This window comes from Haemorhous mexicanus, assembly GCF_027477595.1.
Source record: "Haemorhous mexicanus isolate bHaeMex1 chromosome 35 unlocalized genomic scaffold, bHaeMex1.pri SUPER_35_unloc_1, whole genome shotgun sequence".
In the NCBI taxonomy this organism is placed as follows: domain Eukaryota; kingdom Metazoa; phylum Chordata; class Aves; order Passeriformes; family Fringillidae; genus Haemorhous; species Haemorhous mexicanus.
In genome coordinates this window covers 112,883-140,133 of record NW_026775987.1, presented here as the reverse complement: position 1 = coordinate 140,133, position 27,251 = coordinate 112,883, and the positions used below count along the sequence as shown (strand labels likewise).

Sequence of the window (27,251 nt, the reverse complement as noted above, 5' to 3'; positions counted from 1 at the left end):
CCATGTGACATTCAGCCTGAGCTGGGAACGGGGGGAGGGGGGTATGGGGGGGGGGCAGCATCGCCGCCGGACCCCCGGGATGGTTTTGGGGGAGGGGGCACCCGGTTGGGCGGGGACCCCCCCCCCTTTCCTCGCTCCCGGTGGGGGGTGGGCGGGAGCAGCCAAACACGAGCCACGTGCAGGTTTTGTTTTTTGGGGGGGGGGGGACATGGGGGGGGTTACAAAAATAACCACCGCGTCCAGCAGGCCGGCGCCGTCCGGGGGGGGGGCTCAGACCACCGTGCTGATGCGGTTCCCCCCCTTGGGTTTGGGGGGGCCCTGGCCGGCCTGGGCCAGGGGCGAGGTGGGGCCGGCGGGGGAGTGGGGGCTGAGGGGGGTGTGGGGCGATGGGGGGGGCAGAGGGGGGGTAGGACGGGTGGGGGGGGATGGGGCGAGTGGGGGGGCGCGTGGGGGTGGTGGTGATGGTGGTGATGGTGGTGATGGGCGGGGGGCGCCGCCCCCCCTCCGCCCCCCCGTAAAGCCCCCCCGGCCGGGCCCCCCCCCCACCCCGCCGCCCCCCCCGAACACGAAGTGCTTGGCGGGGGCGGGGGGCGGCGGGGGGTGGTGGTGCGGGGGGGGCCCGGGGGGGTACGCGTGGGACAGCCCGTGGTGGGCGGGGGCGGGGCTGTAGAGGGGCAGGGGCGACAGCGGCTGCCGGGGGGCGCCGGGAGGAGCCCCCCCCCTTTTGCCGGGCCGGTGCAGCGTGTAATGGGGGTGCGGGGGGGGGGAACCCCCCGCCGGGGGGGCCGTGCTGCTGGGGGGGCGCCGATAACGGGGGGGTGGGCCCGCCGTGGAAGCGCGGGGGGGCCCCGGCGGCGATGGCCGGCAGCGGCGGGGGGGGGCGCGGGGCGGCTGGGGGGGGGGCGGCTGCTGCGGGTACGGGGGGGGCGGCGGAGGGCCCGGCCCGCCCCCCCGCGCCCGCCGAGCCCCCCCCGGGCCCGTGGCAGTACTGGGCGTGCAGCGCCTGCAGCTTGGAGGGGCCCTCGGGGGGCGCGGCGGGCGGGGGGTGGTGGTGGTGGTGCGAGGAGGACGCCGAGGATGAGGAGGCCGAGGCCGAAGCGGGGACCCCCCGCGCCGGGGGGGGGCCCGGCGGGGCCTTTGCCGCGGCGGCTGCCGAACAGGGAGCCCAGGAAGGACGAGGAGTTGGAGACCGGGCGGGCCGGGGGCTTGTAGCCCCCCTCGGGGGCGCCCCCCGGCCCGCCCGGGCCCCCCCGCGCCTGCGGCCGGGGGCTGCTGATGATGGAGCCCTGAAAGGGGGCGGGGTCAGCACGGGAAAGCCACGCCCCTCGCCTCCCATCAGTAGGGCAGCCCCGCCCACAGTGTGAAAGTCACGCCTCTTAAGCGTTAGCCCCCGCCCCCAAGGCAGAAGTGAGCTCCCATTGGTGGATAAGAGCAGCCATCAGTGGTTGGTCCCACCCCCAAAGCGTGCACAAGCCCCGCCCCATTCACTCAGGCCCCGCCCCTTTTCCATATGAAGGGTGGTTTGGTCTGGGGGAGGGGCTAAATTGGGTGGGGTTTGGGTGTGGCATTGGGGTGTGACACTGGGGGTGGCATTTGGGGTGGCACTCAGGGGGTGGCGCTTAGGCGGTGCGGCATTCAGGGGTGTGGCACCCAGGGGTGTGGCACTTAGGGGTGTGGCATTCAGGGGGCATGGCACTCGGGGGGTGTGGCGTTTTTGGGGTGTGACACCAGGGGTGTGGCACTCAGGGGCGTGGCATTCAGGGGGCGTGGCACCCAGGGGTGTGTCACTCAGGGGGTGTGGCACTGTCCCCTCACCTCGATGGTGCTGTCCAGAGACCCCACGCTGTTCCGCCGGCCCCGCTTGCCTGGGGGAGGGGGGAGCAGTGAGGGAAGACCCCCAGGGGACCCGCCAGGGCACCCCAAATGCCCCCCAGACACCCCAAATCCCCCCCAGACACCTCAAATCCCCCCCAGGGCACCCCAAACCTCCCCATGAACACCCCAAATGCCTCCCTGGACAACCGAAACCCACCTGGGGACACCCCAAACCCCCCAAGGGACCCCAACCCCCCCCCCCATGGAGACCCCAAACTCCCTCCCAGTCCTTCCCAATCCCTCCCAGTGCCCCCCAGTGCCCATCCCAGTCCCTCCCAGTGGCTCCCAGCCTGTCCCAGCCCCCCCGCAGTGCCTCCCATTCCCCCCCAGTCCCCCACAGTGGCTCCCAGTGCTCCCAGTCCCTCTCAATCCCCCTCCCAGTCTCTCCCAGTCCCTCCCAGCGCCCCCCAGTCTCTCCCAATCCTCCTCCCAGTCCCCCCCAGTGGCTCCCAGCCCCTCCCAATCTATCCCAGTCTCTCCCAATCCTCCTCCCAGTCCCCCCCAGTCCCTCCCAGTCCCCCCCAATCCTCCTCCCAGTCCCTCCCAGTGCTCCCAGTCTCTCCCAATCCTCCTCCCAGTCCCCCCCAGTCCCCTTCAATCCTCCTCCCAGTCCCCCCCAGTGGCTCCCAGCCCCTCCCAGCCCATCCCAGTCCCCCTCCCAGTCCCTCCCAGTGCTCCCAGTCTCACCGCTGTCGGACAGGTCTCGCAGGGAGCTGCTCAGCGCGCTCCGTTTGAGCCCCTCGGCCCCGAACGCCTCCTCCAGGGAGCTGCGGCTGAGCCCGTTCAGCGCCTCGCGGGGGGGCCCCGCGCCCCGCGGCCCCGCCACGCCCTTCTGCTTCTCCAGCTCCGCTGGGGGCACCGCGACCACCGGTCACACCAGTGACCACCAGTGACACCAGTGACCCCCCCAGTGACCCCCCAGTCTGACCAGTGACCCCAGTGCTGACCAATGCCCCGCAGCCCCACCACGCCCTTCTGCTTCTCCAGCTCCGCTGGGGGCATCGCGACCACCGGTCACACCAGTGACACCCCCAGTGACCCCCCAGTCACACCAGTGACACCAGTGACCCTCCCAGTCTGACCAGTGACCCCAGTGCTGACCAATGCCCCGCAGCCCCACCACGCCCTTCTGCTTCTCCAGCTCCGCTGGGGGCATCGCGACCACCGGTCACACCAGTGACACCCCCAGTGACCCCCCAGTCACACCAGTGACACCAGTGACCCTCCCAGTCTGACCAGTGACCCCCAGTGCTGACCAATGCCCCACGGCCCCACCACGCCCTTCTGCTTGTCCAGCTCCACTGGGGGCACCGCAACCACCGGTCACACCAGTGACACCCCCAGTGACCCCCCAGTCACACCAGTGACACCAGTGACCCCCCAGTCTGACCAGTGACCCCCAGTGAGCCCCCAGTCAGACCAGTCACACCAGTAACCATCAGTGACCCCCGCGGCCCCGCCACGCCCTTCTGCTTCTCCAGCTCCGCTGGGGGCACCGCGACCACCGGTCACACCAGTGACTCCCCCAGTGACCCCCCAGTCACACCAGTGACACCAGTGACCCTCCCAGTCTGACCAGTGACCACCAGTGCTGACCAATGCCCCACGGCCCCGCCACGCCCTTCTGCTTCTCCAGCTCCGCTGGGGGCACCGTGACCACCGGTCACACCAGTGACACCCCCAGTGACCCCCCAGTCACACCAGTGACACCAGTGACCCTCCCAGTCTGACCAGTGACCCCCAGTGCTGACCAATGCCCCGCGGCCCCGCCACGCCCTTCTGCTTGTCCAGCTCCGCTGGGGGCACCGTGACCACCGGTCACACCAGTGACCACCAGTGACCCCCCAGTCTGACCAGTGACCCCCCCAGTGAGCCCCCAGTCTGACCAGTGACCCCCAGTGACCCCCCCAGTCTGACCAGTGACCACCAGTGCTGACCAATGCCCCACGGCCCCGCCACGCCCTTCTGCTTCTCCAGCTCCGCTGGGGGGCACCGGGACCACCAGTGACACCAGTGACCCCCCCCAGTCACACCAGTAACCACCAGTGACCTCCCAGTGCCCATTTGGGTGCTCCCAGTCCCCCTCCCAGTGTTCCCAGTGCCCCTCCCAGCACACCCAGTCCCCATTTTGGTGCTCCCAGTGCTCCTCCCAGTGTCCCTCCCAGTGCCCATTTTGATGCTCCCAGTCTCCCTCCCAGTACTCCCAGCACTCCCAGTGCTCCTCCCAGCGTCCCTCCCAGTGCTCCCAGTGCCCATTTTGATCCTCCCAGTGCCCCTCCCAGTGCCCATTTTGATGCTCCCAGCACTCCCAGTGCCCCTCCCAGTGCCCCTAGTCCCCCTCCCAGTGCTCCCAGTGTCCCTCTCAGCCCTCCCAGTGCCCTTCCCAGTGCTCCCAGTACCCGCAGTCCCCCTCCCAGTGCTCCGAGTGCCCCTCCCAGCGCCCCCAGTGCCCCTCCCAGTACCCCCAGTGCCCCTCCCAGTGCCCCCAGTGCCCCTCCCAGCACTCCCAGTACCCCTCCCAGAGCTCCCAGTGCCCTCCCAGTCCCTCCCAGAGCTCCCAGTGCCCTCCCAGTCCCTCCCAGTGCCCCTCCCAGTGCCCTCCCAGTGCTCCCAGTGCCCCCAGTGCTCACCCTCCACCCGGTACTTCTCCATCTCCTGCACCTCGGCCACGGACTCGCGCAGGTCGCTGGCGAAGCGCAGCCGGTCCTGGGGGCTCGGGGCGTTGAACACGATCAGCACCTTGCGCTCGCCCCCCGGCGCCGCCGACAGCAGCTTGATCCCAAACTGGTAATCTGGGGGGGCACGGGGGTCAGGGACACCCCCACGGGGACAGGGACACCCCCATGGGGACAGGGACACCCCCATGGGGACAGGGACACCCAGCTTGATCCCAAACTGGTAATCTGGGGGGGCAAGGGGGTCAGGGACACCCCCACGGGGACAGGGACACCCCCACGGGGACAGGGACACCCAGCTTGATCCCAAACTGGTAATCTGGGGGGGCACAGGGGTCAGGGACACCCCCAGAGGGTCAGGGACACCCAGCTTGATCCCAAACTGATAATCTGGGGGGGCACGGGGGGGCACTGGGGTCAGGGACACCCCCATGGGGACAGAGACACCCCCAGAGGGTCAGGGACACCCCCATGGGGTCAGGGACACCCCCATGGGGTCAGGGACACCCCCAGAGGGTCAGGGACACACAGCTTCATCCCAAACTGGGAATCTGGGGGGGCACGGGGGACAGGGACACCCCCAAAGGGACAGGGACACCCCCATGGGGTCAGGGACACCCAGCTTGATCCCAAACTGGGAATCTGGGGGGGCACGGGGGTCAGGGACACCCCCAGAGGGTCAGGGACACCCCCACGGGGTCAGGGACACCCCCACGGGAACAGGGACACCCAGCTTGATCCCAAATTGGGAATTTGGGGGGACAGGGCGAGGCAGGGCAAAGCAGGAGGTCCCAGAGGGTCCCAGGGGGTCTGTTGGGGTCCTATAGAGTCCTGTGGGGTGCTGTAGGGTCCCATGGGGTGCTGTAGGGTCCCATGGGGTGCTGTGGGGTTCTTTGGGGTGCTGTGGGGTCCCATGGGGTGCTATAGGATCCCATGGGGCACTGTGGGGTTCTTTAGGGTCCTCTAGGGTTCCATAGGGTGCTGCAGGGTGCTGTAGGGTCCCATGGGGTGCTGTGGGGTTCTTTAGGGTGCTGTAGGGTCCCATGGGGTGCCATAGGGTTCCACAGAGTGCTATAGGGTCCCATGGGATGCTGTGGGGTCCCATGGGGTGTTGTAGGATTTTTTGAGGTGCTGTGGGGTCCCATGGGGTGCTGTGGGGTCCCACGGGGTGCTGTGGGGTCCCATGGGGTGTTGTAGGATTTTTTGAGGTGCTGTGGGGTCCCACGGGGTGCTGTGGAGTCCCCTGGGGTGCTGTGGGGTCCCTCGGGGCGCCCTGGGGCTCACAGGCGTTCTGGAAGAGCTGCATGTGCATCTCCACCAGCGGGAAGCTCTGCCGGAAGCTGTAGGTCACCAGGATCTTCTTCTTCTGGAAGATCTTCGTCACCTGCCAAGGCCACGGGGTCACCAGGGACCCCTCTGTGGGGAGCCCACCCCGGGACCCCCCGGGACCCCCCGGGACCCCCCGCTCACCACCAGCAGGTCGTTGAAGAGGAAAACCTCGCGCTGGTGCAGCCCCAGGCGCTGGGGCCGGTTGGGGTCGGGCACCTCGTAGAGCTGGCAGCAGCAGACCAGGCGGCGGTGGGGCAGGGACAGCACCTGGGGACAGCCGTGGGGTCACATCTGGGGGGGGACACGGGCCCCCAGACCCCCCCAGAGCCACCCCGGGGTGGGGATGGTGACCTCGGACCTTCACTGGGGTCACACAGAGCATGGCACCATTGGGTCACCCCAAATGTCCCACGTGGGTCCCATACAATGTCCCCCATGGGTCACCTGAAATGTGTCCCTTGGGTCACCTGGAACATCCCCCATGGGCCACCTAGACCATCCCCTATGGGTAACCTAGAACATCCCCATGGGTCACCTAGAACCTGCCCCATGGGCCACCTAGAATATCCCTCCCATGGGTCACCTAGAACCTGCCCCACAGGGCCACCTGGAACCTGCCCCATGGGTCACCTAGACCATCCCCCATGGGTCACCTAGAACCTGCCCCATAGGGCCACCTGGAACCTGCCCCATGGGTCACCTAGGCCATCCCCATGGGTCACCTAGAACATCCCCCATGGGTCACCTAGAACCTGCCCCATAGGACCACCTGCAACATCCTTCCCACAGGATCTCCTGGAATGTTCCATCTCCCATGGATGGCCTAGAACACCCTCTCCACCACAGCATCACCTGGAATGTCTCCTTTGGGTGGCCTAGAACCTGTCCCATGGGGTCACCTAGGACTCCCCCCACAGGTCAGCTGGCCCCGCCCCCTGTGGGTCACCTGGCCCCGCCCCCCCCCGGCAGACCCACCGGTTTCTTGCCGACGATCATGCGCTCCACAGCCTGGACCTGGGACACGTGGTCGTCGTTGGTGCGCAGCTCGCGGCTCTGGATGCGCTGGTAGATGCCCACCAGCATGTCCCGGGGGATGTCCTCGCCATTGTCCACCCCTGCGTGACACCCGGCCCCGCTCCAGAACCACTCCGGAACCCACGACACCCCCACGAACCCGCAACAGCTGACACTGCTCTAGAACCCACAGCTCCAGCTCCAGAACTCACTACTAATGGGTGAGAGCCCAATGACATCTGGACCTGCTTGAGAACCTGCAGCCCCCAGGCCGACTCCGGGACCTGTGACACCCAGACCCCTTCTAGAAGCCCCAATACCCAGCTCCACTCTGGAACCCTTGCCACTGTGACCTACTCCAGAACCTGCAACACCTGCACCCACTCTAGAACCTGCAACACCTGTCCCCATTCCAGAACCCTCAACAACCCGGGCTGAGGGTGTTGCACCGTTCTTGCACCAGTGTCCTCCTGGACCCGCCCCAGAACCCACAGCCACCAGGCCCACCCTAGAACCTGCAACACCTGGCCCAACCTAGAACCCACAACATCCACCCCACCCTAGAACCCATAACACCTGACCCTGTTCCAGAACCTACAACGCCCAGGACAGCTCCAGAGCATCCAACACCCGGCCCTGCTCTAGAACCCAGGACACCTGGCCCTGCTCTAGAACCCTCCCGGGGAACACCAGGAGGTGTCTGGGCCGGCAGGGCCTCACCTCGCAGGTTCTTGATGAAGTCCTCGAGCTTCATCTTGCGCTCGGCCTTGACGCTGGGGCTGTACATGTCGGTGTTGAGGAGGATGATGGCGAAGGCCAGGATGAAGATGGTGTCCGGGTTGCGGAACTGGCGCAGCAGGGCCGCGTTACACACGCAGTAGCGCTGGCTGCGGGGCGGACAACCCCCACGGCCCATGGGGTCACGGTGCCCCACGGCCGGCCCCGCCTCGCGGGGGGACCTCTGCCCCCCATGGCCACCCCTGAGCGTGGGGCAACACCCCGATGGCTGTAGGGTCACCTAGAACACGGCCCGGACCCCCATGGCCCCTCCTTGATCCACAGGGTCACCTAGAACGTCACCCTGGGGTCCAGGGGCCATCCCCCAGTGTCCTGCCAGTCTGTAGGGTCACCTAGAACAGCCCCTGGTGCCACCACCCCCTTGTGTCCCCCTCAGGCCATTGGGTCACCTAGAACAGCCCCTGGTGCCACCACCCCCTTGTGTCCCCCTCAGGCCATTGGGTCGCCTAGAACAGCCCCTGGTGCCACCACCCCCTTGTGTCCCCCTCAGGCCATTGGGTCACCTAGAACAGCCCCTGGTGCCACCACCCCCTTGTGTCCCCCTCAGGCCATTGGGTCACCTAGAACAGCCCCTGGTGCCACCACCCCCTTGTGTCCCCCTCAGGCCATTGGGTCACCTAGAACCGCCCCTGGTGCCACAGGTGCCACCACCCCCTTGTGTCCCTTCTCAATCCATAGGATGACCTAGAATGTCACTCCATGGTGAGCACTGTGTGCTGCTGGTGGCAGGGGCAAGGCAGTGGGGACATGGGGACGTGGGGACACGGGGACGTGGGGACAGGGACCCACCCCTCACCTGAAGGCCTCGATCAAGCGCTCGACCTTCTGCGCCTCCCCCTGCACCCGGATGTGCGACTGGAACTTCCGCAGGGCCTCGTCCAGCTCCATCCCGGAGAAATCCATCTCGTCCACCACGCAGCTGCCGGGACCCCGCGCCAGGGGATGGCTCTGGGGGCCGCCCCCGTCCCCGCCGTGTCCCCCCTGTCCCCTGCATGTCACCCCCAGCCCCAGCGTGTCCCCCCTGTTCTCAGCGTGTCCCCCTGTCCCCAGCATGTCACCCCCACCCTCACCGTGTCCCCTCTGTCCTCAGCGTGTCCCCCCATCCCCGGTGTGTCCCCCGTCCCCACTGTGTCCCCCTGTCCTCAGCGTGTCCCCCTTGTCCCCAGTGTGACCCCCCCCGTCCCCTGCATGTCACCCCCAGCCCCTGCTGTCCCCAGGGTGTCCTCCCCGTTCCTGGCATGTCCCCCTGTCCCCACCATGTCCCCCCACCCCCAGTGTGTCCCCCCCATCCCCAGCATGTCCCCGTCCCCAGCGTGTCCCCCCCATCCCCACCATGTCCCCCCATCCCCAGCATGTCCCCCCCCTGTCCCCTGTATGTCACCCCCATCCCCAGTGTGTCCCTCCTGTCCCCACTGTGTCCCCTCCATCCCCTGCGTGTCCCCCCCATCCCCAGCGTGTCCTCCCTGTCCTCAGCGTGTCCCCCCCATCCCCACCATGTCCCCCCTGTCCCCTGTATGTCACCCCCATCCCCTGTGTGTCCCCTGTCCCCTGCGTGTCCCCCCCCATCCCCACCATGTCCCCCCTGTCCCCTGTATGTCACCCCCATCCCCTGTGTGTCCCCTGTCCCCTGCGTGTCCCCCCCATCCCCACCATGTCCCCCCTGTCCCCTGTATGTCACCCCCAGCCCCTGCGTGTCCCCTGTCCCCTGCGTGTCCCCCCGTCCCTGGCGTGTCCCCCTGTCCCCACTGTGTCCCCCCATCCCCAGTGTGTCCCCCTGTCCCCTGCGTGTCCCCCCGGTCCCCTGTATGTCACCCCCAGCCCCAGCGTGTCCCCCCATCCCCTCCATGTCACCCCCATCCCCTGCATGTCCCCCTGTCCCCACTGTGTCCTCCCATCCCCAGTGTGTCCCCCCCGTCCCCTGTGTGTCCCCCCATCCCCAGCGTGTCCCCCTGTCCCCAGCATGTCCCCCCCGTCCCCAGCGTGTCCCCCCATCCCCACTGTGTCCCCCCTGTCCCCACTGTGTCCCCCCCATCCCCAGCGTGTCCCCCTGTCCCCAGTGTGTCCCCCTGTCCCCTTGTGTCCCCCCTTACTCGAGGACGTCGCGGTTGAACTGCTTCTGGCGGTTGCCCAGGAACTCGCCGATCATCTGCCGGCTCAGCCCCTTCCGCTCCAGGATGAAGTGGGCCACGCCCACGGGGGTGTCGGACAGGAACCCCCTCTCGATCAGGTACTGGATCCCCTTCTCCGGCTTCCTGCGGGGTCAGCCCCGGTGGTCAGCCACGGTGGTCACTCTGGCTGTAGAGCGACCTAGAACATCACCTGCACCCAGCTCTAGGGCCATCTGGTCATCTCTGGGGTCACCTCAGGTGACATCTGCTTCCCTAAAGGGTCACCTGGAACATTGTCGTGTCCTGAGCACTGGGTGACCTGGAATGTCACTGTAGGGCTACCTAGAACTTCACAGAATGGCTACCTAGAGCAGCGCTGTAGATTTACTTAGACTATCACCATAGGGTCACCTAGAACATCACCATAGGGTCACCTAGAACATCGCCATAGGGTCACCTAGAACAGCCCCTTGAAGAGTTACCTAGAGCTTCACTGTAGGGTTACCTAGAACATCCCTGTGGGTTCTACAGAGCCACCTCAAACATCACCTTGTCCTTGCTACAGGGCCACTTGTCCTCGCTATGGGCTCACCTAGAACATCGCCATAGGGTCACCTAGAATGTCATTGTGGGTTCTCCAGGGTCACCTCAAACATCCCTGTCCTCACTATAGGCTCATCTAGAACACCCCTCTGCCCTCACTATAGAGTCACCTAGAACACCACCCTGCCCTCACCATAGAGTCACCTAGAACACCACCCTGCCCTCACCATAGGGACACCTAGAACATCCTATGCCCTTGCTATAGGGACACCTAGAACATCCTCTGACCTCATTATAGGGACACCTAGAACATCCTCTGCCCTCGCTATAGGCTCACCTAGAACGGCGCCATGGGGTCACCTAGAACACCCCCCTGCCCTCACTATATAGTCACCTAGAACATCCCCCGCCCTCGCTATAGGGACACCTAGAACATCCTCTGACCTCACTATAGGGACACCTAGAACATCCCCTGCCCTCGCTATAGGCTCACCTAGAACGTCACCATGGGGTCACCTAGAACATCCCCCTGCCCTCACTATATAGTCACCTAGAACATCCCCTGCCCTCACTATAGGGACACCTAGAACATCCTCTGCCCTTGCTATAGGGACACCTAGAACACCCCCTGCCCTCGCTATAGGCTCACCTAGAACGTCACCATTGGGTCACCTAGAACATCCCCGTGCCCTCGCCATGGCGTCACCAACAATCCCACCCCAGCCTTCCCTTGGTGACCACGACAGCGCCGCACGGCCCCACTGCCGGACCCCAGACCCCACCCCACGTCCAGCCCAGACCCCCAGACCCCCCGAGCCCCCCAGCCCCTCACTTGTTGAAGAGGTTGAGGCCGATGCGGGTACTGGCGCCGCTGCACCACGTCGTTGTTGAGCGCCGGCGAGTCCCAGCTCTGCCGCGGCTCCCGCTGGTACGTGGCCTTGCCGGGGGCTCCGGCGGCGCCGGGGGGCTGCGGGGGGGCGGTGGGCGGCGGGGGGGGCGGCGGGGGGGGCCGGCGCAGGCTGTCGCGGGACGAGGAGCCCGAGGAGCAGTTGAGGGTCTCGTTGGAGTTGGAGCTGCTGCCCAGGCTCTCGTTGTCGCCCTCGGAGCCCTCCTCGGCCGCGGGCGGGGGCGGGGGGCCGGGGGGTGGTGGGGGGGGCCCCTCGGGGTGGAAGCAGCGGTGGGGGGGCCCGGAGCGGGGTAAGGTGCCCCCCCCCGGCGCCCTCGGGCTCGTAGGGGCCCCCCCGGTTGATGGAGCCGCGGTCCGAGCGGTCGCTCAGGTCGGCCGAGCTGTCACTCGGGGGCTCCACCGTCAGCAGCGGGGGGTGGCCCCCCCCGGCCCCCCGCCCCCGGCACTCCAGGCACGGGGGGCCCCGCCGGGGGGGCTCCTCGGGGCCCCCCCAGCGCTCGGCGGGGCCGGGGGGGTTGGCGGGGGGCGGCGGAGGGGGTGGGGGGGGCGGGCGGGGGCGGCGGCCCCCCGGTGTCCGAGGGGGGCTCGGGGCTGGGGGGTCTCTCCGGGGAGCGGGGGGAGCCGGGGAGCCCCTCGTCCAGGTACAGGGTGACGTCGCTGGCCGAGGTGGCGGCGCTGTCCCCCGCGGGGGGGTCCGGGGCGCCGGGGGGGACCCCGCGACCCCCCCCCCAGCGCCTCATCGATGGAGGCGGCCAAGGACTTCACCTGCGGGGACAGGACCCCCCCCGTGAGCCCCCCTCGGCCTCCGGACCCCCCATATTGGCCCCTGTGACCCCCATGACCTCCCCAAGACCCCCAAATCTCTGTGACCCCCCCCATAGCCCCAGTGACCCCTCCATGACCCCCGTGGTTCCCTTTGTCATTGTGACCCCCACGGCCGCTGTAATGTCCATGGTCTTGTGACCCCTGTGACCCTCCTGACCCTGTGACCCCCAGGACCCCATAACCCCCTATGACCCTTTTGACCCCATAATCCCCAGGACCCCCATAACCCCAATGACCCCCCTGACCCTATTACCCCCAGGACCCCCCATAAACCCCATGACCCCATGACCCCCCAGGACCCCCACAACCCCCAGGACCCCCCCCGACCCCCACCTGCTGCGCAAACGCCTCCTCCAGGTCGGCGCCTCCGGGCCCGAAATCGGCCGAAGCCGAGAGCTGCCGGGGGGGGCTTCCCGCGCCCCCCACCCCGGAGCCCCCCCCCCACCGCCACCCCCCTCTCCGGGACCCCCGCCCCCGTCCAGGCCGGCCCGGCAGGACCCCCCGTAACGGGGGGGCGCGGCGCGGCCCCCCCAGGACGCCCTCGTCCAGCGAGGCCGGCTTGCCCTGGAAGTAGGGCGGGGGCGGCGGGGGCGGCCCCGGGGCGGGGGCCGGGGGGCCGCGGTCGTACTCCTCGAAGGAGAACTGCAGGCGCAGCCCCGGCAGCGCCAGGCGCCGCGCCCGGCCGCCCTCGCTGCGCAGGCCGCTCGAACTTCTGCGCCATGCGGTAGCGGCGGAACGCGGCCTGGATGGTGCGCGCCGCCCGCCGCGAGCGGAAATAGCCGCCGTACTTGCGCTCCAGCATCTCCACCTGCGGGGACACGGGGACATGGGTGGGGACATGGGGACAGCCGTGGGGACGTGGGGACAGCCATGGGGACAGTAATGGGGACATGGGGACATGGGGACAGCCATGGGGAAATAGCCGCCGTACTTGCGCTCCAGCATCTCCACCTGCGGGGACACGGGGACATGGGTGGGGATGTGGGGACAGCTGTGGGGACATGGGGACAGCCATGGGGATATGGGGACATGGGGACAGCCATGGGGACATGGGGACAGCAATGGGGAAATAGCCGCCGTACTTGCGCTCCAGCATCTCCACCTGCGGGGACACGGGGACATGGGTGGGGACATGGGGACAGCCGTGGGGATATGGGGATATGGGGACAGCCATGGGGACAGCCATGGGGACAGCAATGGGGACATGGGGACAGCCATGGGGACATGGGGACAGCCATGGGGAAATAGCCGCCGTACTTGCGCTCCAGCATCTCCACCTGCGGGGACACGGGGACCTGGGTGGGGATGTGGGGACATGGGGACAGCCGTGGGGACATGGGGACATGGGGACAGCCGTGGGGACATGGGGACATGGGGACAGCCGTGGGGACAGCCATGGGGACAGCAATGGGGACATGGGGACAGCCATGGGGACATGGGGACAGCCATGGGGAAATAGCCGCCGTACTTGCGCTCCAGCATCTCCACCTGCGGGGACACGGGGACCTGGGTGGGGATGTGGGGACATGGGGACAGCCGTGGGGACATGGGGACATGGGGACAGCCGTGGGGACATGGGGACATGGGGACAGCCGTGGGGACGTGGGGACAGCTATAGGGACATGGGGACAGCAATGGGGAAATAGCCGCCGTACTTGCGCTCCAGCATCTCCACCTACGGGGACATGGGGACATGGGTGGGGACATGGGGACAGCCGTGGGGACATGGGGACAGCAATGGGGACATGGGGACAGCCATGGGGACGTGGGGACAGCCATGGGGACATAGGGACATGGGGACAGCCATGGGGACGTGGGGATATGGGGACAGCCATGGGGACGTGGGGACAGCAATGGGGACATGGGGACATGGGGACAGCAATGGGGACATGGGGACATGGGGACAGCCATGGGGAAATAGCCGCCGTACTTGCGCTCCAGCATCTCCACCTGCGGGGACACGGGGACATGGGTGGGGATGTGGGGACAGCCGTGGGGACATGGGGACAGCAATGGAGACATGGGGACAGCAATAGGGACATGGGGACATGGGTGGGATGTGGGGACATGGGGACAGCAATGGGGACATGGGGACATGGGGACAGCCATAGGGACGTGGGGACAGCAATAGGGACATGGGGACCTGTACGAGGATGTGGACATGAGGACAGGGGTGGGGACAGCCATGGGGACATGGGTGGGGATGTGGGGACATGTGGCAAGGGACGTGGCAGGGGACATGGTGGGGGATGTAGGGATGTGTGGACATGGGTGAGGATGGGGACATGGGGACATGCGTGGGGACAGGGAACAGGGATGGGGACATAGGGACATGGCGGGGGACGTCGAGATGTACGGACATGGATGGGGATGGGGACACGGGGACAGGTGTGGGGACATTGGTGGGGACACAGGGACATGGGGACATGGGTGAGGATGGGGACATGGGGACATGGGTGAGGACAGGGGACAGGGATGGGGACACAGGGACATGGGGACAGGGATGGGGATGGAGACACGGGGATGTGGAGACAGGGATGGGGACAGGGGATGGGGACATGGGGACATGGGTGAGGACATGGGGGTGTGGGGATGGGGACATGGATGGGGACATCAGAACATGTATGGGGACACACGGCCATGGGGACAGGGAGGGGACAGGGCAAGAGAAGGACACAGGTGAGGCAACAGCCAGGGAAGGAGGGTTGGCAGCAGAGAGAGGGGACACGGTGGCCTCATATGGGGATAGGGACAGTGACTTGGGGACAGGGACCATGACATGGGGACAGGGATCATGGCATGGGGACAGGGACCGTGACATGGGGACAGGGACCATGACATGGGGACAGGGATCATAGCATGGGGACAGGGACCGTCACACGTGTCTGGTGACAACCACACGTGGGCTGTGACCATCACAGAGCCAGGACACACCCCGGGCGTGTCCCCAGGGTGTCCCAGGTGTGTCCCCAGGTGTGTCCCCAGGCTGTCCCCAGGTTGTCCCCAGGTGTCCCCAGGTGTGTCCCTAGGGTGTCCCCAGGTGTCCCCAGGTGTGTCCCAGGTATGTCCCCAGGGATGTCCCCGGGTGTCCCCAGGTGTCCCCAGGGGTGTCCCAGGTGTGTCCCCAGGTGTCCCCAGGGGTGTCCCCAGGGGTGTCCCAGGGATGTCCCCGGGTGTCCCCAGGGATGTCCCCAGGTGTCCCCAGGGATGTCCCCAGGCTGTCCCCAGGTGTGTCCCCAGGTGTATCCCCAGGTGTCCCCAGGTGTCCCCAGGTGTGTCCCTAGGGTGTCCCCAGGTGTCCCCAGGTGTGTCCCAGGTATGTCCCCAGGGATGTCCCCGGGTGTCCCCAGGTGTCCCCAGGGGTGTCCCAGGTGTGTCCCCAGGTGTCCCCAGGGGTGTCCCCAGGGGTGTCCCAGGGATGTCCCCGGGTGTCCCCAGGGATGTCCCCAGGTGTCCCCAGGGATGTCCCCAGGCTGTCCCCAGGTGTGTCCCCAGGTGTATCCCCAGGTGTCCCCAGGTGTCCCCAGGTGTGTCCCCAGGTGTCCCCAGGGGTGTCCCCAGGGGTGTCCCAGGGATGTCCCCGCGTGTCCCCAGAGGTGTCCCAGGGATTTTCCCAGGTGTCCCCAGGTGTCCCCAGGTACCTTCTTGTCCTGCAGGTCGGTGGAGAGCTCGTAGCTGTCGCTCAGAGCCTTCGGCCTCTTGCTCTCCTCCTCCTCCTCCTGCTTGCGCAGGGCCACGCTGGCCGGCTGGGGGGGCAGCCGGGGCCAGCCCACGCCCGGGGAGCCCCCCCCCGGGGCCGCCCCCGGCCCCCCCCCGGGCCTTGGGGCGCCGGCTGGGGGAGGCCCCGGTACGGGGAGGGTCTCCCGGGGCTGTCGGGCACCGGGCCCCCCCCCCTCGCTGCCCGGGGCTTCGCCGTCCACGCTGCGGGGACACCGCGTCACCCCCGGCTCGGGACCCCCCCGAGACCCCCCAGGACACCCCAGACCCCCCCCAGGACACCCCCAGGACACCCCGAACCACCCCAAACCCACCCCAAAGCACCCCGGGACCCCCCAAATGCACCCCGGGACCCCCCAAGACCCCCCTGGGACCTCCACAGGTCCCTCTGAGACCCCTCAAAGAGTCTGGGGGCACCAAGGTGGGGACCGGGGGGACACAGGGACAGACAGACAGACACAGGGACATGGGGACACGGGGACAGACAGACAGACATGGGGACACTGGGACAGACAGACGTGGGCATGGGGACAGACAGACAGACACGGGGACACTGGGACAGACAGACAGACGTGGGCATGGGGACACGGGACAGACAGACACGGGGACACTGGGACAGACAGACGTGGGCATGGGGACACGGGACAGACAGACACGGGGACATGGGGACATGGGGACAGACAGACAGACATGTGGGCATGGGGACATGGGGACAGACACAGGGACATGAGGACATGGGGACAGACAGACACGGGGACATGGGGACAGACAGACAGACGTGAATGTGGGACATGGGGACGGACAGACAAAAGGACACGGGGACATGGGGACAGACAGACATGTGAACGTGGGACATGGGGACGGACAGACACAGGGACATGGGACACAAGAGACAAGGGGACAGACAGACAGACATGGATGTGGAAGATAGGAACATGGGCACAGACACACGGACATGGGGACAGACAGACAGACATGGGACACAGGGACAAGAGGACAGACAGATGTGGATGTGGGACACACGGACATGGGGACAGACAGACACATGGATGTGGGACATAGGGACAAGGGGACAGAGACGTGGGGACATCTGGACATGGAGACATCGGCCATATGGACAGGGGACGCACTGACACATGGACACACGGACTTGGGGACACACGGGGACAGACAGACATGGGGACACATGGACATGGGGACATGGGGATACACGGACATGAGGACAGACAGACATGGGGACATGGGCCCTATGGACATTGGGACATGAGGACACATGGACATGAGGACACACGGACATGGGGACATCTGGACATGGGGACATTGGCCATATGGACACGGGGACACACTGACATGGGCCCTATGGACATGGGGACACAGGGACGTGGGGACACACAGACATATGGACACACAGACATGGGGACATGGGGATACACGGACATATGGACACACGGACATGAGGACACACGGACATGGCGACACAGGGACATGGGGACATCAGCCATATGGACACGGGGACACATGGACATGAGGACAAACGGACATGGGGACACATGGGCCATATGGACAGGGGACACACTGACACATGGACACACGGACATGGGGACACACGGACATGGGCCCTATGGACATTGGGACACAGGGACATGGGGACACACGGACATGGGGACATTGGGACATATGGACACACGGACATGAGGACAGATGGACGTGGGACACACGGACATGGGGACATTGGGACATATGGACACACGGACATGAGGACACACGGACATGAGGACAGATGGACGTGGGGACACAGGGACACGCTGACGCATGGACATTGGGACACGTGGACACACAGACATGGGGACACACGGACAGACAGACACGAGGACACACAGACATGGGGCACATGGACAGACAGACACGAGGACACACAGACACGAGGACACACGGACACACCAGAGGGATGTACGTGCACGCACGGCCATGGCGCTGCGCGGGGGGACAGACGGACACACTGACACATGGACATTGGGACACGTGGACACACAGACACGGGGACGCACGGACAGACAGACACGAGGACGCGTGGACACGGGGACACACGACAGGGATGTGACAGGGACGTACGTGCATGCAGGGCACGGCGCGGGGGCGGGGGGGGACGGACAGACGGACAGACGGACAGACGGACAGACGCGTCCCCTCCCCCCCCAGCGGGGACCCAGCGCCAGAATTGGGGGGGGGGGGAGGGGGAGGGGGGGCGGAGCAAAGCGGGGGGGGGGAGGGGGAGAACCCCAAAACTCCGGGGGGGGTCCAAGGTAGGTGGAGGGGGGGGAGGGAAGGGGGAGGGTCGGGGGGGTCCCGGGGGGTCTCGGGCGGTGCCGGGGGGTCCCGGGGGGGTCCCGGGGGGGGTCCCGGGGGGGTCCCGGGGGGGGGTCCCGGGGGGGTCCCCGACTCACCCGTGCAGCAGCCGCTGCCGGAGCGGCCCCCGCCGCCGCTCGGCCGTGCACTGCAGGCACCACATTTTGGGGAGGGGGGAGCACCCCCAAAAAATGGGGGAGGGGGACACCCCCGGGAGGGGGGGGGAGGGGTCCCGGGTGGGGGTGGGGGAGCCCCCGGCGCCTCCGCAGCGGAACCAGGGCCCGGCCGGGCGGGGCGGGGGGGGGTGAGGGGGGGGAGGGGGGAGGAGCCGAGGAGAGACCCCCCCCTCCCCCCCATCGCTCTGCGCGTGCCCGGACGCCGAGACCCCCCTGGATTTGGGGGGGGGGGGGATTTGGGGAGGGGTCCTGGGGGGGGGAGGACGCCTGGGTCCCTCTGACATGGAATGGGGGGGGGTCGTATGTGCCCCCCTCCCCACCAAAAAAAATAAACAGCGGGGGGAGCCCAGATTGAGGGGGGGGGGCGAGGGGGCGCCCCCTAAAATTGGGGACCCCCCCCCGCATCAATTGGGGGGTCCCCGATGGGGGGGAGGCGCCCCCGGACCCCCCCCAGGCCGGGGGGTCCCCAAGGGGGGGTTGGGGGAGGTGTCCCCGTCCGGCTGCGCATGCGCAGAGCGCCCCCCCGGTGGATGGCGGTTGCCATGGCGACGCGGCGGGCGGGGGGGCGGCGGTTGCCATGGAAACGCGGCGGGGGATGCAGGAGGGGGAGGGGAGGGGGGGGGTTCCCCGGGGGGGGAGGGGCTCGGCCGTTGGGTGTCCCCCCCCGAGCCCCGCCCCCCCCGGCACCGCCCCCCTCCCCAAAATAGCGCGAGGAGGCGCCATGATGGAGGCGTTGCCATGGCAACCGCCCCCAAACTGCGGCCGGGGGGAGGAGCGGGCGGCGCCTATAGGGGCCCTATAGGGGCCTGGGGACCCCGGTGGGGCCCTGGGGTCTGTACGGCCCCTATGGGGGTCTGTATGGGCCCTGTAGGGGCCTGGGGACCCCCATAGAGCCCTGGGGACCCCGATGGAGCCCTGGGGTCTGTACGGCTCCTATGGGAGTCTATAGGGGCCCTATAGGGGCCTGGGGACCCCGATGGAGCCCTGGGGTCTCTATGGGCCCTATAGGGATCTATATGGGCCCTATAGAGCCCTGGGGTCTGTACGGCCCCTGTGGGGGTCTGTATGGGCCCTATAGGGGCCTTGGGGACCCCGATGGAGCCCTGGGGTCTCTACAGCCCCTGTGGGGGTCTATATGGGCCCTATAGAGCCCCTGTGGGACTGTATGGCCCCTATAGGGACCTGGGGACCCCGATGGAGCCCTGGGGTCTGTACGGCCCCTATAGGGCTCTATATGGGCCCCTACAGGCTCCTTGAGCCTGTATGTCCCCTGTAGGTCCCTGGGGTCCCTACAGGGATCTATATAACCCCTCTAACTACCTATATGGGTCCCTATAGGGATCTATATGGCCCCTATAGGATCCCGGGGGTCCCCATGCCCCCTATAGGATTTTGGGGGTCCCTATGGGTGCCGGGGGTCCCCATGGCCCCTATAGGTCCCAGGGGTCCCCATGGCCCCTGTACATCCCTGGGGTCCCTCTAGAGCCCCTATAGGTGTCTATATGGCCCCTAGAGGGATCTATAGGGGCCCTTATAGGTGTCTATATGGCCCCTATAGGATCCCGGGGGTCCCCATGGCCCCTATAGGATCCCGGGGGTCCCCATGGCCCCTATAGGTGCCGGGGGTCCCCATGACCCCTATAGGATTTTGGGGGTCCCTATAGGATCCCGGGGGTCCCCATGGCCCCTATAGGTGCCGGGGGTCCCCATGGCCCCTATAGGATCCCGGGGGTCCCCATGGCCCCTATAGGATTTTGGGGGTCCCCATGGCCCCTATAGGATCCCGGGGGTCCCTATAGGATCCCGGGGGTGCGGCGGGGGGGGGGAGGGGCGGCTCTTACCTGCGGGCAGGGGGAGGTTGGAGCAGCCAAAGCACCTGAGGGTGGCACCTGGAGGGGGACAGGGGACACACGGGGGGACAGACGGACGGACAGATGGACAGGGGACAGACAGGGGGACAGACAGATGGACAGGGGACGGACAGGGGGACAGACAGATGGACACAGGGACAGGGGACAGACAGACGGACACAGATGGACACGGGACAGACAGGGGGACAGACAGACAGGGGACAGACGGGGACGGACAGATGGACACAGGGACAGGGGACAGACAGGGGGGCACAGGGACGGACAATGGGTGACGGGGACAGTGGACAGGGGGAGATGGGGGGGGGACAGACGGACAGCGGGGACGCACGGACAGCAGGGACAGACAGGGGGATGGGGGACAAGGGGAGACAGACGGACAGCAGGGACAGCGGACAGAGGGATGAGTGACAGGGGGACAGACAGACAGAGGGGACAGTGGGTGACAGACAGACGTGGGGACGGTGGGGGACAGACGGACGTGGGGACAGTGGGGGACAGAGGGGACAGTGGGGGACAGATGGACGTGGGGACAGTGGGGGGACAGACGGACAGAGGGGACAGCGGGGGACAGATGGACGTGGGGACAGCGGCCAGGGGTGATGGACGGGAAGGGACAGGTGGCTACGGGTCACTGTGGCAGGACAGACAGACGGACACGGATGGACAACAGGGGGGACAGACAGACAGAGATGGACAGGGATGGACAGGGATGGACAGACGGACAGGGATGGACAGGGATGGACAGGGATGGACAGACGGACAGGGATGGACAGGGATGGACAGACAGACAGGGATGGACAGCAGGGGGGACAGACAGATGGGGAGGTTTGGGTGGCAGCCAGACAGACGGACATGGGGGGGGAATGGATGGACAGATGGACACGGGGGGACATGGATGGACGGACATGACGGGGGGACACAGACAGACAGACATGGGGAGGGGACATGGACGGACAGACATGGCGGGGGGACAGACAGACAGACAGACATGGGGAGGGGACATGGACGGACGGACATGACGGGGGGACACAGATAGACAGACATGGGGGGGACCCCAGATGGACAAGAGGGGACATGGATGGACAGGCGGACACGGGGGGGGGGGGGGCACGGATGGACAGACGGACGTGGGGGGGCCATGGATGGATGGATGGACATGGGGAGGACATGGACAGACGGACACGGCGGGGGGGACACAGGTGGATGGACAGACATGGGGGACATGGATGGACAGACAGACATGGGGACAGACAGACGGGGGGGGGGGACATGGACAGAGGGACACGGGGAGGGGCCACGGACGGACAGACGGACACGGACAGGGGGGAGAGAGAGGAGAGAAACGAGTCAAGAGCCGGAGGGGGGGACGGACAGACGGACACGAGGGGGGGGAGGGGGACACGAGGGGGGGCGGGGGGGAGGGGGCGGGGGGGATCCAGCGGATCCCGGGGTGGGGGAGGGGCCCCCAGGGCGGCGGGGTCCAGCCCTGCCCCCCCAAACCCCCCAACCCCCCCCCCCCCCCCAAATCCCACTCGGGGGGGTCCCGGGGGTCCCCTCCCCCCCCCCAATGTCCCCAATGTCCCCAGGGTCACACTCACGTCATGGGGGGGACGAGCCGAGCTGGGGGGGTCCGGGGGGTCCTGGGGGGGTTTTGGGGTGTCCGGGGGGGTCTGGGGTGTCCGGGGGGGGTTTTGGGGGTCCAGGGGGGTCTGGGGGTGTCCGGTTTGAGATGTCCCGGGGCGTCTGGGGGTGTCCGGTCCGGGAGTGTCCGAGGGTGTCCGGTGTGGGGTGTCCGGTGTGGGGTGTCCGGTCTGGGGTCTCTGGTCCGGGGGTGTCCGGGGGTGTTCGGTCCGGGGGTCTCCGGTCTGGGGGTGTCCGATTTAGGGTCTCCCGTTTGGGGTCTCCCGTTTGGGGTCTCCGGTCTGGGGTCTTCGGGGTCTCCGGTCCGGGAGTGTTCGGTGTGGGGGTGTCTGGGGGTGTCCGGTCCGGGGTCTCCAGTTTGGGGTCTCCAGTCCGGGGGTGTCCGATTTAGGGTCTCCGGTTTGGGGTCTCCGGTTTGGGGTGTCCGGGGGTCTCCGGTCTGGGGTCTCCCGTTTGGGGTCTCCGGTTTGGGGTCTCCGGTCCCTCGGCCCTGCCGGACCGGCCGCTGCCCCTCCTCCCCTTTCCTGCCCCCCCCAGTCCGGAAGGTCCCGGGCGGAATTCCGGCCCTGCCGGACCCTGGGGACAGGGAGGGGACAGGGACAGACAGGGGACAGGGACAGGGAGGGGACAGGGACAGGGGACAGGGTACAGGGACAGGGAGGGGACAGGGACAGGGGACAGGCAGGGGACAGGGACAGGGGGACAGGGACAGGGAGGGGACAGGGACGGGACAGGGACAGGGACATGGGGACAGGGAGGGGACATGGGGGACAGGGAGGGGACAGAGAGGGGACATGGCCCTGCACGGGGGCAGGGACAGGATGGGGACACGACCTGGGACAGGGACACCGGAGTCACAGCCCTGCACAAGGACAGGCACAGGGACAGGAGGGGACAGGGAGGGGACACAGCCCGGCACAGGGACCCTGGAGTCACAGCTGGGGACAGGGACAGGGAGGGGACAGGGAGGGGACAGAGCCCAGCACACCCGCGCATGGCCCCGCACGGGGACACACGGCCCTGGCACGGGGGTGCCACCACCTGGCACCGTGTCACACGGTGTCACACGCGGTGTCACATGGTGTCAGTGTCACACAGTGTCACACGGTGTCACACGCAGTGTCACACGCGGTGTCAGTGTCACACACAGTGTCACACGGGTGTCACACGCGGTGTCACATGGTGTCAGTGTCACACACAGTGTCACACGGTGTCACACGGCCCGTGCACGCCCCGGCACTGCCCTCGCACAGGGGTCACACCTGGTGTCACACCCCGGCACGGGTGTCACACGGTGTCACACGCGGTGTCACATGCTATGTCACCACTGTCACACGCCCTCGCACAAGGTTGCACAGTGTCACACCCTGGCACAGCGTCACACGGTGTCACACGGCGTCACCCGCGGTGTCACCATTGTCACACGCCCTCGCACAGGGGTCACACCCGGTGTCACACCCCGGCACGGTGTCACCCGCGGTGTCACAGTGTCACATGCAGTGTCACACGGCCCTTGCACACCCCAGCACGGTGTCACCCGGTGTCACACACAGTGTCACACCCATGTCACGCAGTGACACACCCAGTGTCACACCCAGTGTCACTCACTGACACACACAATGTCACACCCAGTGCCACCCCCAGTGCCACAACGATGTCACCCGGTGCCACACCCGGTGCCACCCATAATGTCACACGCGGCGCCACACCCGATGTCACAATGTCACATGATGTCACACGATGTCACCCGGTGCCACCCGCGGTGTCCCCCCCCCGTTCCGTCACTGTCACCTGCCCCGGCAGTGTCACACGCCCGGCCCCTCCCCCCTCCCCGGGGGAATTTTGGGGCGATTTTGGGATTTTTGGGGGGGTTGGTCCCGTTACCACGGCAACGCCCCCCCCTTGTCGCCTCCCCCGGCGCTGTCACCGCTGTCACCCGCCCGCGCCGTCGCCCGGCAACGCCGCCCCGGCAACCGCGCGGCCCGCCTGTCGCGACATGACGCGTCGCGACACTGTCGCAACGCGGGACGGCCCTGTCGCGACGCGTCAGCGCTGCTACGACATGCCAGCCCTATCGCGACACGCCCGGGGCTGCCCTGATATATCAGCCCTGTCGCGATATATCAGCCCTGTCGCGATATATCAGCCCTGTCACGACACATCGGCCCTGCGGCGCCGGGCCGGCTCCGGCGCAGGCGTGTCGGACCTGTCGCGACATGCGTGACGAGCGGGGGGGGGATGGCGGGACAGAACGGCGCTGTCGCGACAGAACGGCGCTGTCGCGACTCCCCTGACACCCTCCCCCACCCCGGGGAGGGGACCCAGGCGTCCGGGGGGGGGGAGGGGGGAAGGAGGGGAGAGGGGGGGGGAGGGCGCAGCGGGGGGAGGGGCATCACTGACCTCACTGTCCTGGAGCTGTCGCGATCCGACCTGGGGGGGGGGAGGGGAGGGGGGAGGGGTCAGTGAGGGGCAGAGACCCCTCCCCCAACCCCCCCAAAGCCCCCCCCGGTGTCCCCAGGTCTGTCCCCAGGTCTGTCCCCAGGTGCCCCCGGACCGACAGACGGTGCCCGGGGGGGGCTCTGACGTCACGCCCCTCCCCCCCCCGCGGGTCCCGCACCCTGCTCCTCCCCCCCGGGGGGGGCCGCAGCCAAAAAATCCCGAATTTGGGGAGGGAATCCCAAATCCCACAAATCCCCGACTGGCAATCCCAAATCCCACAAATCCCCAATTCTGGCAATCCCAAATCCCACAAATCCCCAATTCTGGCAATCCCAAATCCCACAAATCCCTGATTCTGGCAATCCCAAATCCCACAAATCCCCAATTCTGGCAATCCCAAATCCCCGATTCTGGCAAACCCAAATCCCCAATTCTGGGAATCCCAAATCCCACAAATCCCCGATTTTGGCAATCCCAAATCCCACAAATCCCCGATTCTGGCAATTCCAAATCCCACAAATCCTCGATTCTGGCAATCCCAAATCCCCAATTCTGGGAATCCCAATTCTCCAAATCCCCGATTTTAGGGAGGGAATCCCCAGTCCCACAAATCCCAGATTTTCGGGACGGAATCCCGAATCCTCAAACCCCCAGTCCCACAAATCCCCGATTTTGGAGGGTTGGAAGGAAGAACCCCGATCCCAAATCCCGGATTTTGAGCCAGGAACGTGTCCCAGATCCCCAAATCCCAGGTTTTGGTGGGAGTCCCGCATTCAGCATTCCCAAATCCCAGATCCCCGATTTCGGGCTGGTGTTCCTGAACCCCTGCTCTACAGTCCCGGATTTTGGGGCCATTCCTGACCCCCAATCCCTGATTTTAGGGGGATGTTCCTAAATCCCCCTAAACCTAACCCAGTCCCGGGTTTTGGGGCCGTTCCCCATCCCCAATCCCATTTTTTGGGGCTGCTCCCAACACCCAATCCCTGTTTTTAGGGGCGTTCCTAATCCCCAATCCCGTTTTTTGGGGCCGTTCCCAACTCCAGTTTTTGGGGCTGTTCCCCATCCCCAATCCCAGTTTTTAGGGCCATTCCCAATCCCATTTTTGGGGCCATTCCCGACATCAAATCCCTGCTTTTGGGGCCATTCCCAATCCCTGTTTTTAAGGCCATTCCCAATCCCCAATCCCATTTTTGGGGCCATTCCCAACTCCAGTTTTTGGGGCCGTTTCCCGATGCCCAATCCCCGATTCTGGGGCCATTCCCAATCCCTGCTTTTGGGGCCATTCCCATCCCCAATCCCGTTTTTGGGGCCATTCCCAACTCCAGTTTTTGGGGCCGTTCCTGATGCCCAATCCCCGATTCTGGGGCTGTCCCAATCCCTGATTTTGGGGCCATTCCCCATCCCCAATTCTGTTTCTTGGGGCCATTCCTGACTCCTGCTTTTATGGCTGTTCCCCCTCCCCAATCCCATTTTTTGGCTCCATCCCCCTCCCCAATCCCATTTTTTTGCTCCATCCCCCTCCCCAATCCCGGTTTTTGCTCCATCCCCCTCCCCAATCCCGGTTTTTGGCTCCATCCCCCTCCCCAATCCCATTTTCTGGCTCCATCCCCCTCCCCAATCCCGGTTTTTGGCTTCATCCCCCTCCCCAATCCCGGTTTTGGCTCCATCCCCCTCCCCAATCCCATTTTCTGGCTCCATCCCCCTCCCCAATCCCGGTTCTGGCTCCATCCCCCTCCCCAATCCCGGTTCTGGCTCCATCCCCCTCCCCAGCCCCATTTTCTGGCTCCATCCCCCTCCCCAATCCCGGTTTTGGCTCCATCCCCCTCCCCAGTCCCGGTTTTGGCTCCATCCCCCTCCCCAATCCCGGTTTTTGGGGCCATCCCCCTCCCCAGCCCCATTTTTTGGCTCCATCCCCCTCCCCAATCCCGGTTTTGGCTCCATCCCCCTCCCCAGTCCCGGTTTTGGCTCCATCCCCCTCCCCAATCCCGGTTTTGGCTCCATCCCCTCCCCAATCCCATTTTTTGGCTCCATCCCCCTCCCCAATCCCGGTTTTGGCTCCATCCCCCTCCCCAATCCCACTTTTTGGCTCCATCCCCCCTCCCCAATCCCATTTTTTGGCTCCATCCCCCTCCCCAATCCCGGTTTTTTTGCCCCCCCGTACTTGCGCTGCAGGGTGGTGGCCGGGCTGGTGCTGGCGCTGGTGCTGTGCCCCCCCCCGGGGCTGGAGCTGCGGGAGGGGCCGCGGCTCAGCGGGCCCCGCGCCCAGTCCCGCTCCCAGCAGCTCCCGTAGTGCCCGTCCCGGGCCCGGAACGGCCCCTCCCGGTCCAACCGAGCCGGGTACGGCCCCTCCTGCTCCATGCGGGCCGGGTACTGCCCGTCCCGCTCCGGGTACTGCCCGTCCCGCTCCGGGTACTGCCCCTCGCGGTCCAGCCGGGCCGGGTACGGCCCTTCTCGGTCCATCCGGGCCGGGTACTGCCCGTCCTGCTCCATCCTGCCCGGGTACTGCCCGTCCTGCTCCATCCTGCCCGGGTACTGCCCGTCCCTCTCCAGGTGCGGCTGGTACTGGAGGTCCCGCTCCAGGCAGCCGTGGAACTGCCCCTCCTGCTCCATGCGGGCCGCGTAGGGCCCGTCCCGCTCGGCTCGGCTCAGGTAGGCTCTGTCCCGCTCCTTTCGGCCCGGGTAGGGCCGCTCGTGCTCGGCGCGCCCCGAGTAGGGCCCGTCCCGCTCGCTCAGCGCCTCGAACGGCGCGTCCCGCTCCAGGTGCGCGGGGTAGGGCCGCTCCCGCTCCAGGTGCTCCGCGTAGGTCCCGTCGTGCTCCAGGTGCTCGGGGTAGGTCCCGTCGCGCTCCAGGTGAGGCGGGTACGCCCCGTCGGGGTCGCCGTGGGCCGGGTAGGGCAGGTCCCGCTCGCCTCGGGCCGGGTAGGGCAGCTCGGGGTCCCCGTAGAGCCCCTCGGCCTCCAGGTGGTTTTGGTACTGACCCTCGGGGT

General features: G+C 66.9%; 1 protein-coding gene across 1 annotated transcript; it reads right to left on the bottom strand.

Moving 5' to 3' along the window:
- Positions 1–270: 270 nt before the first annotated feature.
- LOC132322699 (IQ motif and SEC7 domain-containing protein 2-like) lies at positions 271–27,251 on the bottom strand. Its single transcript, XM_059837400.1, is given in 22 exon segments — positions 271–664; positions 771–1,130; positions 1,132–1,286; positions 1,816–1,865; positions 2,563–2,724; positions 4,506–4,667; positions 5,835–5,934; positions 6,021–6,146; positions 6,855–6,994; positions 7,614–7,780; positions 8,488–8,610; positions 9,782–9,943; positions 11,175–11,200; positions 11,202–11,553; positions 11,555–11,826; positions 11,828–11,933; positions 11,935–12,014; positions 12,408–12,773; positions 12,775–12,882; positions 15,716–15,995; positions 24,226–24,255; positions 26,426–27,251. Coding segments are annotated over 22 exon segments (4,170 nt in total). The 5' UTR covers positions 26,875–27,251.